The 17,303-nt window shown below is 40.1% G+C and overlaps 1 protein-coding gene across 1 annotated transcript in view; it reads left to right on the top strand.

Moving 5' to 3' along the window:
* The window catches only part of rel (v-rel avian reticuloendotheliosis viral oncogene homolog), a 37,868-nt gene extending 22,033 nt beyond the window's left edge, over nucleotides 1-15,835 (top strand). The window contains 6 exon segments of the mRNA NM_001102707.1: nucleotides 8,320-8,460; nucleotides 9,337-9,441; nucleotides 10,179-10,391; nucleotides 10,783-10,845; nucleotides 11,344-11,403; nucleotides 12,018-15,835. Coding sequence (NP_001096177.1) covers nucleotides 8,320-8,460; nucleotides 9,337-9,441; nucleotides 10,179-10,391; nucleotides 10,783-10,845; nucleotides 11,344-11,403; nucleotides 12,018-12,709 — 1,274 coding nt within the window. The 3' untranslated portion in view covers nucleotides 12,710-15,835.
* Nucleotides 15,836-17,303: the final 1,468 nt, after the last annotated feature.

Below are 17,303 nucleotides of genomic sequence, written 5' to 3'. Positions count from 1 at the left end.
TACTTCATTATAATTATGTTTTGCCTGTCTGCTCAGTTCATATGACTTCACTTGGACTTCACTGCCTTTCCTCCATACTCAGGGCCGCCATCAGAAATCACGGGGCCCCTCACAATAAAGTTTTCTGGGCCCCTCCCACACCCCCAATGGCCCCTCCCCCAGTGACCCCTCCCATCAATACAAAGGACATAAAACTTTGGTAGCCAGGGCCCCCTAAAACATTGGTGTCCAGGAGTTACATTTTGCATTGGTGCCAGGGCAGGTACCCCCTAAATCATTGCTAGCCAGCCCAGGGCCCCCTAAAACTTTGGTAGCCAGTGCCCCCCTAAAAAGGCCCCCACCCCAAAGCATTCTCCAACTTCCCCTAGGCCCCCACTCCAAAGCATTCTCCAGCTTCCCCCAGGCCCCCCCCAAAGCATTCTCCAGCTTCCCCTAGGCCCCCACCCCAAAGCATTCTCCAGCTTCCCCCAGGGCCCCCCCCCCCCACAAAACATTCTCCAGCTTCCCCCACAAAACATTCTCCAGCTTCCAACAGGGCCCCCCCACAAAACAGTCTCCAGCTTCCAACAGGGCCCCCCCACAACGCATTCTCCAGCTTCCCCTAGGCCCCCACCCCAAAGCATTCTCCAGCTTCCCCCAGGGCTTGCCTGCTGCCTGCTGCTGCCATGGTGTCCTCCGATATGTGCCGCAGCTCCCAGCTACTTCGACGCTTTTATAAGGTTGCGCCCCGTGCGTGTGACGTCAGTACGCACGGGCGCAACCTTATAAAAGCACCGAAGTAGCGGCACATAGCGGAGGACACCGCCAGAGCCGAGGAAGTGAGGGCCCGGACTTGACTAAAGGGGGCCCGAGCTAAGATAACTTTAGCGCGGCCGGGCCCCCTTTAAAGCTAAAAACATCCGTCCCCCTGTGCCCCCCTGATGGCGGCCCTGTCCATACTCCTGTGGCACCTTATTGCATGCCTCTAATCCCAAAGCAATGACACTTTCTGCCTTATATATGCCCCTGGAATTTCAATGGAGTTTCAGTGGTTTTACTGAAAATTTTACAGATTTAAACAGTACAAATTTCCACCATTATCGCAAAAAAATCACAGGTCTGCATATTGCATTTGAACAGTTATTTAGTATTACAATTATTACAATTATTATTACAACTATTATTACTATTATTACAATCTCAAGTGTCGGTGGGGTATAATTGATATAGAAGAACTACAAAAAAAGACAGAAAAGAAAGGGAGTGAAAAAAAGGAAAGGGAACATAAAAATAGGAAAGAGGGAAAGAAAAAAGATAAGAGCATGCTGCCAAAATGTCGCAGTACAAGAATTAATTGTATATTAGAAAACAATTATGTGGGTCAACCAAACTGGAAAAGTGGAACTATCAGATCCATGTGGATGGCGGAACTCAATCTACAGGTCCCAGACATTTGAAAATTGTTTTTGTTTATCAAGAAGTATACTAATAAGTTTTTTTTTATAATTGAAACTGTATCTATTCTTGCCTTAATGCCCCTGCTATTTTTAGTTTTAAACTACTTTGTAATATGCAAGGTGCCCCTAAAATTAGATATTCACATGTTGGTAATGTTTTCAGGCATCAAGTGGGACTGTCCCTACATTGCATTGGATGGAATAATATTTATATTAGCTGTATCTTCCTGTTCAGCCAGTTGGTTGCTACATATATAGCATTATTTGTAATAAATAGGTCATTATTCATTGCTCTTTAGCAGACAGACAGCAGCTATTTGTTGCAGAGGGTGGGGCCCGGTAGAGACAATTTGACATTGTAGGCTCAGCAGAGTAGATCTGGTTCCTGATGAAAGAGCTTACTCTGATACTGTAGCAACCTACCTTTTAAAGGGTTAGAATTATGAAATAAAAATATGTTTATAGCTAGTCAGCCCTGTTTCTTTTGCATCTGAAAGGATTTTCCCATTCTATTTTCTGCTACTAATATAATTGTCTGTAGCAGAATTAAATGCTAAAAATAGTAGCAGGAAAAATGATGAAATGTAATCCCCGCAGTTATCTGAAGTTTCATCTCATATCCAGAGCCTGAATCAGCAGCGGGCTACTCACCTGGTTACATTCCAGTTTGTTATTTAGTAAGCAGAGCCAGCAATCACATCTGCTCTGAATATCCCCACTGCACAAGGTCAGTGAAACCTATGTGCTTATTGGTTGCTTTGGTTCACCATACTAAGGTAGCCATACACCGGCAGATTGAAGCTGCCAATTTGGTTCCTTCAGATCGATTCAGCAGCTTATGTGTCCATATATGGGTCCCTCTGTGGGGCCTTCTTAATCAATATCTGCCCGAAAATCAGGCAGATGTCGATTGGGCAAGTTTGATTTTTCTGTTGGATCTAGACTAGAATAGAAAGGACAGGCAGACACTGTTTTAATAGCAGTTATATATATAAATAAATAAGAAATAAGCTTAGAAATAAGTTTTCTTTTAATAGGCAAAACATTAATTTTGGAGTTGACATAGCCTTTAAGTCCTAAAATTGCTATGTAATCATATTATTGATAACATAAAAGGCAGTTTCAGTACTGTCTCAATTGCTGCATAATATTATACAGATTCTTCCTTGGAAAATACTTGGCCAGACCCACCTATGCTCAGAGTTGGTGTTGTTAACAATAGAGTTGCTTGACATTTTTGTTTGGGAGGGCCACCTCATTTCACATTTCACATCTTATAATTACATAAGGATATACAGCGGTTGATCTCATTTTGGAGAGGCTAAGGCCTTCGTAAATTGTAAATCTGTAAAATAACAAATTGGAGGATGTTCTGAACATAAGATAATTGACAGACACCAATCATATGAAAGTGACCTCCTGTACATCCATTGTTGGTCCGCCATGGATATCGTCAGATACACAATACATGCATAGATCATTATCTGACCAAAATTTTCTAATCTGTCTGATTGACTAAACGACTGATCCGGTCATTGTTTTTTCACAATAAAATCGGTGCATGTATGGCCAGCATAATGTACACTGGCCAAGCAATTTGGTGAGAAAGTTTTTAGTTCAGTGGGAGATATTTCAGTTCAGTTAGGCCAAAGGAGGTAATTATCTTTAAAACTAAGCTTAGGGATTTTTAATTAGCTATTTGAACTTGATTGTGATGTGGGAAGGTAACCAGAAATCCAGATGAGATACCGTGTAGAATTGTGTAGCGCGTGGGTTTGTTTTGCTTCTGTAGTGTATACTGACGTACAGCAAAGTGGGGGATTTTGCTTGATGGTGTGTGTGGTTGAGCTTGACTGAGCAAGTCTCTTTGTTCTGTTTCCATAATTCCGTTGTATTGTTACCTTCAAAGGAACACAAGCCTTTTCCCCATTTTGTTCTCAAATGTCTTTATCGTCACATGTCAAGGAGGAACAGGAACCTCCTTCTTCCTTCAGGTGCCGCTTAATCTTGGTCAGCATGTATATTTATTGCAGTGTTTGTTCCCTTGTGTGTTCTATTATATGTATCGTAAAACTAGATAGACTAAATAGCGCTATAGAAGTAAGATATGCTGTGCATTAATACATCTGCTTGCGCTACAGCTTCTGTTACTTGTTTTACATCTAGTCTGTTCCATTTTCCCCTTTAGGATCAATGAAAGTCTTTACCATTGTATTGCCAAGTACATCATCAGCGCTTGCAATCGGGTGGGCATTTTACCAAATGTGCTTGAGGTTAGCAGGGCATCAAAAGAACCTTTGGTGGATGGGAAGTGTATTTAGTATATCACCTGCTATACACCAGAGGGTTGCACTTAAGCAACATGTCTCATATTTGACTCAGCATTGAGTTTCTGTCCCTTGCTACATATACAAATACAGGGCCTGTAAGGGTTTACTAATTTTCAGCAATATTACAAATTAGTTGTTTACTAAAATTCCATCCGTGCCAGACACTGGTCTTATTAAGCAGTCCATAGACAGCAAAGCCAAGTATCTGAGACCCACTGTGATCATGAGTCAGTGGCTACTTATCTCATAATACAATATAATACTTGTAGTTTACCTTTGAAACTCTTATGGGGTAATGTCATAAAAGTCCCAAAGTTTACTCAAGATTAGTAACAGATACTTTCAAATAGCTGTCCCATAAATGTCTCCTCATTGGCTCCATAGACTCCACTATATGACATCATCATTTTAATTTAATCCAGCCCTCCAACATTCTGTGTGACCTATAATTGGCTCACTACATGTAATGAGTTGAACAGAACTGGGGGAAACTTCTGTCACCCCATTAGCAAGAGGCAGACAGTAAAGTTGTAAAAAAATACTTTGTTGATGGTCCAGTTCCACTGTAATGTTCTACTCTATAGAAATATGGAGCCTGTAAAGTCTGTTGCCCCAGTTCTCACCATAACTAAAGTATGCATTTCATACTCATGTCCACAGATGTAGAATATAACTAACTGAGAAACCAACCAGAATGTAGGTGTGGTCAGGAACTTTGGCCCCCTGCCCAACGGCATTATGGGTAGTGTGTGCATGTGAGGGAATGACAGCTTGTTTCATAAGGAATCAGACTTTTTTTTTTTTTTTTGGCTGTGCAGGGATGGTATTAGCCCTGGCCTCTAGCATCAGAATGAGCTGCTTTCTGAAAGTTGTAGTTCTAAAAGAGCTGTGGGCTGTCTATTGGATTCCTGTGATGGCATGAATAACCAAGCACTGCTATTGCTGGACACTACCCAAGTGGCATTTGCTTTAGTTTGGCAGTTACATATGTTTGTTTTAAGTTCATTAAACAGAAGCCCCTGTTTCTTTCTGACTTAATGTTGCCCTTAATTATAATAAGAGTATTCTTTTAATGTTGTGTGTAACCCAGTGGTACCTTTAAATTAACCCTTTTCTGTTGTCAATGGACAAATAATTGGTAAAACCATTGCATATTAGACACAGGTAACAGATGTATACTTCTCTGTATCCGGAATTCATTTTCTTCTTAAACACAAGAACTTCCTGTTTCGCTTCACAGGGCTGATCTATTTTAGGCTTTTTTCTGCTTGAAAGTGTTTCCATTTCATTGCTGCTGTGGGATATAGTGCAACTCATTGATGTGCTGAGAGACAGCGTAGTAAAGCAATGAAACCTGCCCCACTTGCCTTTTGGCTCATAGAACCTATGCTATAAGCAGAACACCAGCCAAGAATGAAGGAGGGGATCTGTTATCTGGAAGACTCATTATCCAGAAAGCTCCAAACTATGGGAAGGCCATCTCCCATAGACTCAATTTTAATCAAATAATTCAAATTGTTAAAAATGGTTTTCTTTTTCTCTGTAATAATAAAACAGTACCTTGTACCTGACCACAACTAAGATATAATGAATCTTTAATGGAGGCAAAACAAGCCTATTGGGTTTAATGTTTCAATAATTTCTAAGTATGAGTCAACCTATGGAAAGTCCCTTTTTCCCAAGCATTGTGAATAACAGGTCCTCTACATACAAGCAAATATCAGCCTGTATGGGTACTTATTTTTGCATCCCATAATTCAGAAAGAAGCAAGCCCAGGTCCAGTGCCCTGCTCCTTCTCGCCCTCACTGATTTTCCTTGCCCCATATACCAATGCTTGCTTAGGACAGAGGTTCCCAAACTTTTGTTGTGACCCTCCTAGGAGGAACAAAGCAATTGGATAGGGGGCCCTGAGGATGAAAATTGTGGTGAATGCTGATTTGCTGTATACGGCAGTGCAACATTAGGATGACTATTATGTTTCCTTATACCTATTATCTGGTTATAAGCTAAGGCTGACCAATTGCACATGGGTGGGGTCTTTTATCTCAAAAAGTCAGAAAAACTCTTTATTTTTTAGAAATAAAGAGTTTTAGGGGATTATAACGTGAATATATTACCTACTCATATTCAGGATATATTTTCTTTTTAGGCCTTGCTCTGAATGGATTTTATTGCAAATACAGTGCTTGAACCTGGCTGTTAGTTGCACTTGGTTACACAAACAAGCATTTCTCCTCTCCTTTTCATGACCTGAAGATGCAAATTCAGCATCCTTGCTTCTGTTGTGCGGTATGAATGTAGGCAGCACTTCCCTCCCTCCCCCTCGTTTGGAGGGGGCAGAGTAAAGAACTCACATGTACAGCGTAAATCTGCAGGCCCTTGACCTTCTCACTATCTTCTTCAGGCTGCTCATCTAAATGGCTTGCAAATACCAAACCCTACCTTGGAACTGTAAGGAACAACCAGTGGGCTGTAGCTGCTTTGGGTGCCCACACTCAATACCAACCACAAGTGCCTGTGTAGTGCTGCTATACACAGCGAGGCCCGCTTCATTTCATTGCTAGTTTCATAGCAGAACAATTAATAGACATAGGTTTATTGACAGGTCCTGGTGGTTAGATAAAGGCCTGTATTTACTAAGGACCATCAAATTGTCTATCAATCATCTTTGCCTAATGCTGCAAATGCTGTATATTTACTAAAGTGCAATGCTCCTGAGTTCTCTTGCACTAGCTGACGTCATTTACATGAAAGATAATGTCAGTGTTGGTTTGGTTTCCAACCCCGATACAGGTTGGCAAGCTTCTATAAACCTTGGAGTGAACAGAAAATGCTAGTGAATTATGTATGATTTATAAACAAGGCGTATTAATAAAGTAATTATTACAAATGTATCATCGTATAATAGCCATTATTACATTTTGTTGCACTTCAGTAAATAGACACCACAATAAATTTACGCTTTCAAGGGAAGCTTTACTCTAAGCAGCAGCCCTGTCTCTCTCCTCATTCAGCTCACTGTTTAAGGGCTGACAGGAAGTCATGCTTAACCCAAAACCCACATATTATCCAAGCCAGAAACTTACTTTATAGGCCAATCCTAGCTCCCTTATTGGCTGCCCAATAAATATCTCTACGAAGGATGCCATAGAAGGACCCCTTGAGTAGCATCCATTTGTTCTACTGTAGCTCTACCATTAAGATATATCTATCACCCACTTAATTTGTGGGGAGTTGCTAAGATTTATACAGATTCATATTTGCTTAGAATAGATGACCATAAAGGGGAAACTCTTGAAAAAGGCTGTGGATCCCTGTTTTATATTGACACTAAATAGAAATCTGTTGTTGACATTAAACATGCACCAGAACCTTTTGTATTTCCTAAATGATAGTTTTAGAGATATAAATAGGGTACACTGTATGGTTCAGCATGGGCTCGGCCATTAGCTGGGAGTGATTGCTGCTTGCTGACTCATTGTGGGATCCACCAAGGTGAGGCCGCTCACTGACTCACAGCATGAGTGTGTTGTTTGCAGATATAAGGAAACCATGTTAGATTGAAGAACTCACAAATAAAACATTCAGAGGATGATGGAAATGAAGCAGTTTGATTTTCCCTAGTTATTACATTTTCTGTCATTCAGAAAAATGTTTATTGAAGGGATTGTTTAAGTTAATTCTTAATATGTTATGGAATGGACAGTTCTGAGCAACTTTTCAGTTGGTCTTTATTTTATCTTTTTTATAGTTTTTGAATTATTTGCCTTCTTCTGCTGACTCTTTCCCCAGCACTGACCCCAGCAGGCACCTACATGTAGCAGACTGAACCGATTCATTTGCAGTCATGCAGCATGCACCTAAATTAATTGCTAACTAGACATGTATAATGTGGGTTTAAAGGAGAAGGAAAGGGTTAAAAGTGCAACCCCATAACTAGAATGGCCTCATGTCCCTGTAGCTGATCCCCAGGGCTGGGGCAGTTTTCTCCTACCAGGAGTACCAGCCTGAGCATCAGGTAAGTAATTACAATCACTGGGGGTGCCTAATATTTGGCAGCCCCTAGTGATTGTACCATTCCTTCTCCTGTTAAAGATAGGAAGGAGTTAATATTCAGTCAATCTGATTAGATGATTCCTACAAATGTACATTTCCCCTGTAGCCCCCTGAGATAATCCCAAGCCAGTACAGAGAGCTTCACAGCAGAGAGCAGGTGGGTAGGTGGGAGGGCCCCTGATAAAATGTGAAACCTCACTGGAAAGGTGTTTTTCTCAATTTGACCCCTGAGAAATGCTATTAAAAATCATTCACACATAGTTCAGTAAGGGTTGCTGTTGCCATGAATGACTCAGTGTCTTCTTAAAAACTGACAAATTTCCAGTCCAATATACAGGATACATTTGCTGGGCAGTTACTTTGTAATCACCAGATATCAAGTACACAGTTTTCATAGCCATGATATTGTGCCTATAGACACTAGGAGAAAGATCCATCAGGACAAGTGCAGTTCTTTGCAAACGAGTCCAACACCTTTGTTGTGCTTTTTTTGCAGTACGAGAGGATCAGCTGCTCACTATTGAAGATTACGACCTAAATGTTGTGCGCCTGTGCTTTCAAGTCTTTCTTCCTGATGAACATGGCAGCTACACCAGAGCTCTACCGCCCGTTGTATCCAACCCAATTTATGATAACCGTAAGTAAATAAAATATGTGGCTGGAGGTGTGGCCAGGCACCCGCGCAGCCATAGTGTAGAGTGCTCCTCGTAAGACTGCTTTTGCACCATTCCACACAGCAGCTGCCATATAAACAAGTAATATGATGATTATCCATTAGGTTGCATCTCTCTGCTTACTGCCCCTAGATGAATATATAAATATATATATATCTACTCCACAACTAATAATTCAACAACAAAAAACTCAATCTGTTGGGTTTATTTAATGTTTAAATGATTTTGTAGTAAGCTTAAGGTATGGTAATCCAAATCACTATAAGATCCCTTATCCTGAAAACCCCAGGTCCTGAGCATTCTGGATAATGGGTCCCATACTTGTATTTTCAGGTTGATCTAGCTCTTAAAATGAAGTGCCATTTCCTGGCCATTGGGTCTAGGAATGTCACTTCTGTATCACTTGTAATGTATTGCTTTTAAAGGAGTGATTGTGGAACTTAGGTGTCACATTACATGAGTACCATTGCCAATATCTACCAATCAGCAATTTGCTTTTAACATTATAGTTAGAAAATGAAAGCAAGACCTGATTGGTTGGTATTGGCAAATACACTTCTGAAACAAGAACTTTGCCCGTAAGTTATCTTGTCCTTTAATATGCCAAAGAATCACACCCAAATATCTGTTGGGAATAATGTGAACTGTGAGCTATATCTGTAATCCATATAAATAAAGGCAACTCCATGATTTAACTTTTTTATTCACTTATTCGAATAAGCTGTCTAAAACGTTTTTTTTCATAGATATAACTTTTTGGGCTCTACTGATACATTGCAAAGGTTTCTTAGTGGATCATTTCACAAACAGGTTAAATGATGTCCCTTTTATTTCCCAAGGTGCTCCAAACACAGCTGAGCTGAGGATATGTCGTGTCAACAAGAACTGTGGAAGTGTAAATGGTGGAGATGAAATATTCCTCCTGTGCGATAAAGTTCAGAAAGGTACTTCATTAAAGCTACCAGCACACCCAAAGCCTCTGCCACAATACCAACTTGCTTAGTCTGGAGGGTCAGCCCCCTCCCCAATGCATAATAGGAAACATTTGCAGAAACTAGCACAACGGAGCAACTGCATGCTGGGTTCACCCTTCCTACTCATTTAGGACTAGCCACGGCCTATAGCCATTTACATAGTTTCCTCTTAGAAATATGCATGGATTTTTTTTCAAGTTTTTACCCATAATTGGACTTAGGTGGAAAATATGTTCTGCTCGTTGTTTTATTGAAAATTGGACCATTGTTGTTTAACAGACCATGGATTGTGACCATGTTTTCCAGTAGCTCCTTCCCAGCTTCCTCCAGCAGTCAAGAGTAGAGGGGTAGTCCCACTTTGGCTTTACCTACTACAGGGGTTGTGTTATTTATGTGTAAATATATATATATATCTATATATTTTTACACATATTGTACATAAAAAACATTATGCCCTGCAAAAAGGCTCCTCTGAAATACTGGCTACCAATCAGAATCTGGCACTGGCCACCTTCTGTAGTTGAATAATGACGGATATGTGTGCATTAACACTGATTTTCTGCAGCCCATTTAAAACCACTCTGCCTTTAGCTCCATGCCTGTGCATGGTCCCAGAACTATGACTCCATAGCAGTTATGTTGTTAGCCTACCCCTGTGACCTATATTATATTTACATGCTTCCTTCCTTCTACCCTATTTGTTGTAGATGACATAGAAGTCAGGTTTTTTACAGACAACTGGGAAGCCAAAGGGACATTCGGACAAGCCGATGTACACCGTCAGGTAGCCATTGTCTTCAAAACGCCCCCATTTCATAGATCCATCACTGATGCTGTAACTGTGAAAATGCAACTTCGAAGGCCTTCTGACCAGGAGGTCAGCGAACCAATGGATTTTAGATACCTACCTGACCCAGAAGGTAAGTCCAGTTTACAATAATAATAGGTTTTCTTTCCCTTCAGTAGACCAGGACTGTAGGAGTAACTAGGAATTCCTTTGCCAGACTTTGTTAGCAGATTTTATTCTTCAGCTATTATCAGTGTGTTTGGTTAATAGGAAATGCAAAGGTAATTATATAAAAGATCAATATAAACCAATAGCAGCAAGAGTCTTCTTAACAGGAAATGAGCAATGCAACTTCTAGTCATTTCCCCTCCATTACTAAACACAGTATATTTAATATCAGGATATGCAATAGGGGAACTGGTTTTAATTGGTCAGAATTACATTTGCTCCATCATGTCATTGAGAAGAAGTTAAGGATCTAATTACATTTTATTAAACAGTGGATTTTGTTTTGCTCTATTTAGACCCACATGGAAACAAGTTCAAAAAGCAGAAGACCTCCGAAGTGATGCAGAAGTTCAAATTTGGTGAGTTTCAGTGTTATATTTGCTGACTGGCATGATCATATTTAATCAGGGGATCTCATACCTATATTATTTTAAGCCTTTTTAAAAAAGAAAAACTATGAAGAGATTCACACTGTTAAACAGCTGAGGAATCAGATATAAAAATGATCAGTGATTACAGCGATTAAGGAACTGACCCCTGCAGCTGTGTTTACACAACAGCCTTGTTACATGGCATCACAGAATGTAGATTTGCAGCCTTTGTATTCTGTGGAATACCAGGTGTTCCCTTGCAGCTCAGGTGTCACATTCTGCTTCAACAGACCGTGGTTGTCACTCTGTAGGTCATGTGACAACATTTATTTGTAAACACAAGGTGGGGGTCAGTTTCGAACCCTGAAAACAACTGATTCAGGCTGCCCGGGCAGCCTAATAAATCTATACTGATATATGTGACAATGTTTCTTGGATGTAGGTTAATTATTCCTGTGTATTACTGTGTTTTCCCTTGTTTTGTAGAAATGCAAGATAGACGTGACCTAAATCCTCCCACATTCGGTGTAAATCCAATTAAGAGAGGTATGTGTGTAAGATAGCACTGTTACCTTAGTATTAGGAAATAGTCTCTAGATACTTATAAACTCAGTTGGCCCTAGGCTGTCCATTAGAGGGGCTGAGGCTTTCAGCACATTCTTTTATGATAATGTTTTTTATACTATGCGCAGAGTTTGTTATTTATGTATTTCATTTTAAGCAGAATTAAATGCACCCCATGGTGTGAATGTCACTTTAAGGGTTGTGGCACACATGTTTTTAGTAGCCGTAAATGCAATGCCAAATCGGCACCCCATAAACTTCATTGTATATCACATGACAGGCACTCATGTGAATGGTAGTGTGGCAGTAGGAGCCATGGAAATACATTAAAGACTATTGGCACTTCGGTGCTTCGTGAGTAGCCCCATATACCATTAAGCAAGTTTGGCTCATGTTGATAGGAGCCTCCCTCTTGTTGGCACCAAAGTATCCATTAAAGGAAAGGGATCCTTGGCAGATTTTAGGGCACTACACTTTAGGAATTAAAGTCACCCCTGCTTAAAGATATCTTTGGGACCCAAATATTGTATTAGTGACATTAACTATGTGTATGATGATTTTCTTACTATTCATTGTTGTACTTTTTCTTATCACAGAACATTTCACCAATTCATCCGGGTGTGGACAACGTTTCCTTCCAATGCTCCCAACAAAGCCAGCTTGTGCAACTTATAACAATACCACCTCTCCACAATCAAGGGTGCCAAAATTCAATTCAAATATCCAGCCAAGTCTTTCTCAGTTGCCTGTTCTAAACTCTGCCATGCAAGATAACATGCACAGCACAAGCACCATGAACATCATGGAAACTTTGAGGACAGCTCCATCCCAGCCAAACACTCACAAACTCCCATACACTGAGCCCACTCACCCTAGACCTGAGGTAGCCACCAGCAATACTACCAGTATGTTCAGACCCTTTTTCAATTATAATGTTCCCAGCTGCCCTAGTGTTCCGTGTGAAATTGATTTATATAAAGCACCTTCAAATCACATGGATATAAGTGACATAGGTCAACTGACCAGTGCAGTAAATGCTCCCAGTATCTCAAGTTTATGTAATGGTGTTCAGCCCATTAATATATATTCAACACAGTTTAGTTACCACCATGCAATGAGTGAGTCAAGGCTACCAGACACCAGCGGTGCCCCTCCGCACAGCACATCTATGGGCCATGAAATTTTCTCAGACATCGTACAAAGTGATGACAATTATATTAGTGTGGAATCTGAACTTGATAGCATATTGCAGAACTTTGGAAGCTCAAGTGAAATGTTACACGACTAGCGATGGCTCAGATGCTTGGAAGGTCTCAATCCGGCCTTGTTGCACTTTCGGTAAGAAAGTTTACTGCCGTATCCATGATATGGGCCCCTATTTGACATGTTTGGCTCCTTTATACAGGACCCCATTTTAACCCTGAAGTCCATGAAGTATATGGCTTATAACTATTATTCCGAAAGGACATAATATTCTGTGCTAAACCTTAGTTAGTGTCTTGCCCTTGCAAAGCAGTATCTGGCATAATGTAAGGATGGGCAGCTTTGTTCCAAGTTACCCTCATTAAAGTGCCAGTAATGTGCTATAAGTGGAAGAGGATCATCTCCTGATGGTCATTGGGACCTTTTGTACTGTTTTTAAGCACTGCACTATATTAATATCCTTTATATATAGTAATTTTCCATCCAGTAGCGAGCTGCTTGACGCAGTAGTTCTGGGATGGAAATAATTATTAGCACAATGTAATGACTGTGTCATTGTATACAGATCTAGGCTATAAAAACATGTCAAAATGTATATAATACTTCCAATAAGGCCTAATTATTAACTGTGAGATTAAGGATTTTTTTTCCATTCTAAATGAATGTTCAGTGATATTGTGCAGTAAGTATGAGGCAAGTGTTCTCCAAAGATAACTCTATTTGCCCCTTTGTTAGAAGTCCCCAGTCTGACATTCACCTAAAGATTACGACTCACAGAATTTTGTTGCTGTAAAATTTCCTGTAAAAAAGGAATGGGGACAAACATTTGAAATCAGCCAGTGATGTCTACCTTCCGTGGTAATGACCAGCAGCCTACAGATGTCTTTTTAATGGGGGACATGTAAGTTTCATTAGGCCGTTAGCTAAAAGAGATTTGGATTAACAGTTTCATTGTTAATTCAATTGAATTCCAAAGTTCATGAGTTCAGAAAAACAGAAGATTTCTTTATTGTAGCCATACAGGAGCCTAATGTAGGGCTGATCCTAATCATTGTCCTTATAAAAGTATAATACATTACAGATTTATCAATGTTAATGTTCAATGCGCAAAAACTCCCAAATTCAACTTAGATGTTTAATATTTATAAAGCACAAAAAATACATAAAAAAAAAAGACTCAAATGTAAGCATTCGGCACCTAAAAGCGTGCAAGTTCATTTAGAAGTCAATGGGAGTTCTCCTAGGCAATTAGTTTTTTCTATCTTTACCAAAGGTCGAGATAGAAAACAAATTTCACCATGAGAAAATGTAGAAATAGAGAGTTGATCTCAACATTTTTTGTTTCAAGATTTAATAGACTGACTCAATAGACACAAAGCAGCCAATAGACAGCAATTAAATGAATCCTGTACTTTTTCTTTTATTAGCATCGTGCCCGTTTAGATGTTTTTTTTTATCCTTTATTCCAGAAAGGATAATGATTTACATGTTTTCTAATTTTCTGCCACTGAGTGGAGGTTTCTTTATTTTTGCTAAGCAAGGTGTCGCTGATACCCCTGTGCGGGTGCGGCTATACTCATTTCCCCACTGGGAATGTACCTACAGGTATGGCATCCGTTATCCGAAAGCCTGTTATCCACAAAGCTGCAAATTGGGTTATATCCCGTTGGGCAATAATTATTTTTTAGTACACAAAATATGGAGATCCAACTTAAGTAAAGATCCCTTATCTGGAAAACCCCAGCCCACAGCATTCTGGATAACAGGTCCCATACCTGTACATCTATTTTATATTTAGATTTATACATATAAAGAGTAGGAAAATAAATAGGACTTGGGTGTATCTTGATGAAAATGTGTTCTACAAAATTTATGTTTATTAAATAAACACTTTTATATACATACATACATATATATATATATATATATATATAGATACCAAAGAGAGTTTGCATCCTTACTAAGTTAACTGTTACTAAATTGTGTGTACATTTTGTGATTTATATAAACCTGCTTTTTCAATTCTGTATTTTTAAAATAAGAGCAGATTTTAGGGATTTCTAATAAGGTCTCTTAAGTGGAACCTTCCATTTCCTCTGGAAGAGCAGGTGTCCATGACAATGATCTGTTGTATGCAGAAGGGTCTGATAAAGGGACACTTTCCTGGGCTTGTGATTAGCAATCAATATTTGTTATTTGGGAATTGCAAAGATTTAGAATTGAATGTATATTTATTGTTTCTTTGTTTTGCCCTGTGCCTCCTATGAAGAGATTACTGACTCCGCTTGCACATGTAGGAGCTTAAAGGAACAGGGGTTTGGTGATTTAAAAATGTATCCCAATGTATCCAGTAGCCATCTGTGAGGTCAAGAATGACGCCCAGGGTTCCCACATCACCCATGCACCCATATATCATTACTGAAAGTGGGGTATGTAATGCTTAGTTTCACAATTCCACATGCCTGAAGTCCAGGGGCGCTGGGGTAGGGTGCAGGGGAAGAAGGCACTGGCATCACTGAAGTCAAAGGAAAGGACCAATAAAGCTCAATTTGTTTTATAATTGTTTTAATTATTTCTCTACTTTTTAAAAATTCTCTTTCCAGTCACCTGGCCCCTCCCTATTTCAGTGACATCACTTGCCCTCTTGCCTCTGGCAAGGCTTTCCGAGCACAGGTGCTAAGGGGCAGATGACTATTAGGGTTTTTGGGTGGGTAGAGCACTCATGAACTACTGCACACAGAACAACTGATACTTTTCCAGGGAATCCAAGATGACAGTTCAGCACAATGCCAGTTTGGGTGCAGGGAACCGGCAAAGCTACGGATAAAAGAAAATGATTCTGCTTTATTTGCTCTTTAGAGTAAGGACACAATACTGTCCATTCATTGGCAGATATAACCTAGCATGTATATGTGCCCTTGGTTTGTGTGTGTGCACCATGACTCGTATGAGCCAGAGGGACCTCAAAATAGTATGGGATTTTTTTATAGAGACTTGCAGTGTTCAGTGGTTTAGTTTTCCTTTAAGCTCATACAGCAAGCTCACCCACTGCAAATTATTCTTCTGTCTGACTTTAAAGTTCTCATGTATATATGTACCTGTATATGAACCTAATATCAAACAAGGAAGCTTTTAATCAGAATTGCAATGTTACAAATATATTTTTTTATAATCTGACAAAAATCAATAAATTGTTTTACATGATAAAAAATGGCCTTGTTTTTTTCCACTAACTACTACAAATGGCACTCTGGGTTGTAATTTTTTAAAGTATTAATTGTATTTAGGGCCAAGGAATGGTAGAATCAGTGGGCAGTACCACGTTAGCTCTAGGCCAGTGCTCCTCTTCTTTAAAAAATGTGCTGACCCAGGGTACTTTCCTTTTTAGTGCTGTGCTGACATACTCGCATGGTGGCCCAGCATCCTCTGGGTCTGAAGAAAGTCACTTGAACCACTGGGGGGGATTCTACCTTTCCTTTTAGAAAAACAATACAATACTTAGTACAGTAATGTTTGGCTGGAAAATTTGCCAGTGCACCGTATCTGCCAGTGTATGGTTTATTGGCAGAGGATCTGTGGCTCTTCACTTTCTGCCAGGGCCGGAACTAGGGGTCATGTCTGCCTGCCTCCCCTAGTTTCAGCCCATCTGTAAGTTCAGGGGTTTTAGTGGGGGCTTGCTTGGGTGCCCTTAACCTTGGGCCCAGCTTTTCTGATTGTTTACAGTGATACAGTGTCAGCCCAAACAAAGTAATACAAAGGAGGTCATACAGTGTCCTTCCCCTTTCAAATATTCAGGCTGATAGGTCAGATATCTGTGAGTATTGCCAGTGCACGACTGGGTGAAGGAAAAGATCCAAAAAAAACTTCAAGTGACTCCCAGCTGGAAATGGTGGGGGACAGGGACAACAAGTAAATAAGAGGAAGGCAAGGGAAGGATGGAGAAAAGTCACTTACCTCAATCATAGTGGGCAGATCTTTAGTCTTGTGGGGAAGGCCACGTCATCCTCACTTATCTATATTTTATACATTGTGCAGGGCTTCCCAAACCATCATCAATGCCCTCTGCTTCCAACCATATTGAGCAGGTTTACTTACTGTTATCAGTTATTTGTGGTGGCAGAGCCAGATTCCATACGGAAAGCCTGCATCATCACATTGGCATCTGTAGCACCTGGCATCAGATCTTCTCTCCACTCTCTTTTGTGTCTTTGTAATTATTATTCTGTCTTTAGAAGAGATCAGTGAACCCATCAGGTGTCCATGTCTTCCATTTGTGACAGACACATTGACAAGGGGGGATGCCCAGAACATAACAGGGCATCATTTTACTAGAACTAAAGTGCAGGAGGTCCTCCACCGGGGAGTCAGCATGAACAACCGAACCCACACACACAACTTTATATTATGTTTATATCAAAATTAAAGTATGCAAATGTACACAAAGCGATGACTGGTTCTCTCATTGATGGCATCAGTTCCTGTAGAAATCCATGGGAAATGCTCTGCCTACAGCAGGAACTGGTGGTGCCGTCCCTACAACCTGATATCCCGGAGATTATAATTATCACATATTTATAAAGCACCAACATATTCTGTAGCTCTGTACAATAAATGTGTGTAATAAATTGGTTAACACTTTGAACATTTACAAACAACCACTAACCAGTACAAGGGGGTAA

This window comes from Xenopus tropicalis, chromosome 5, assembly GCF_000004195.4.
Source record: "Xenopus tropicalis strain Nigerian chromosome 5, UCB_Xtro_10.0, whole genome shotgun sequence".
Lineage (NCBI taxonomy): Eukaryota > Metazoa > Chordata > Amphibia > Anura > Pipidae > Xenopus > Xenopus tropicalis.
This window is presented reverse-complemented; position numbering and strand designations above follow the sequence as displayed.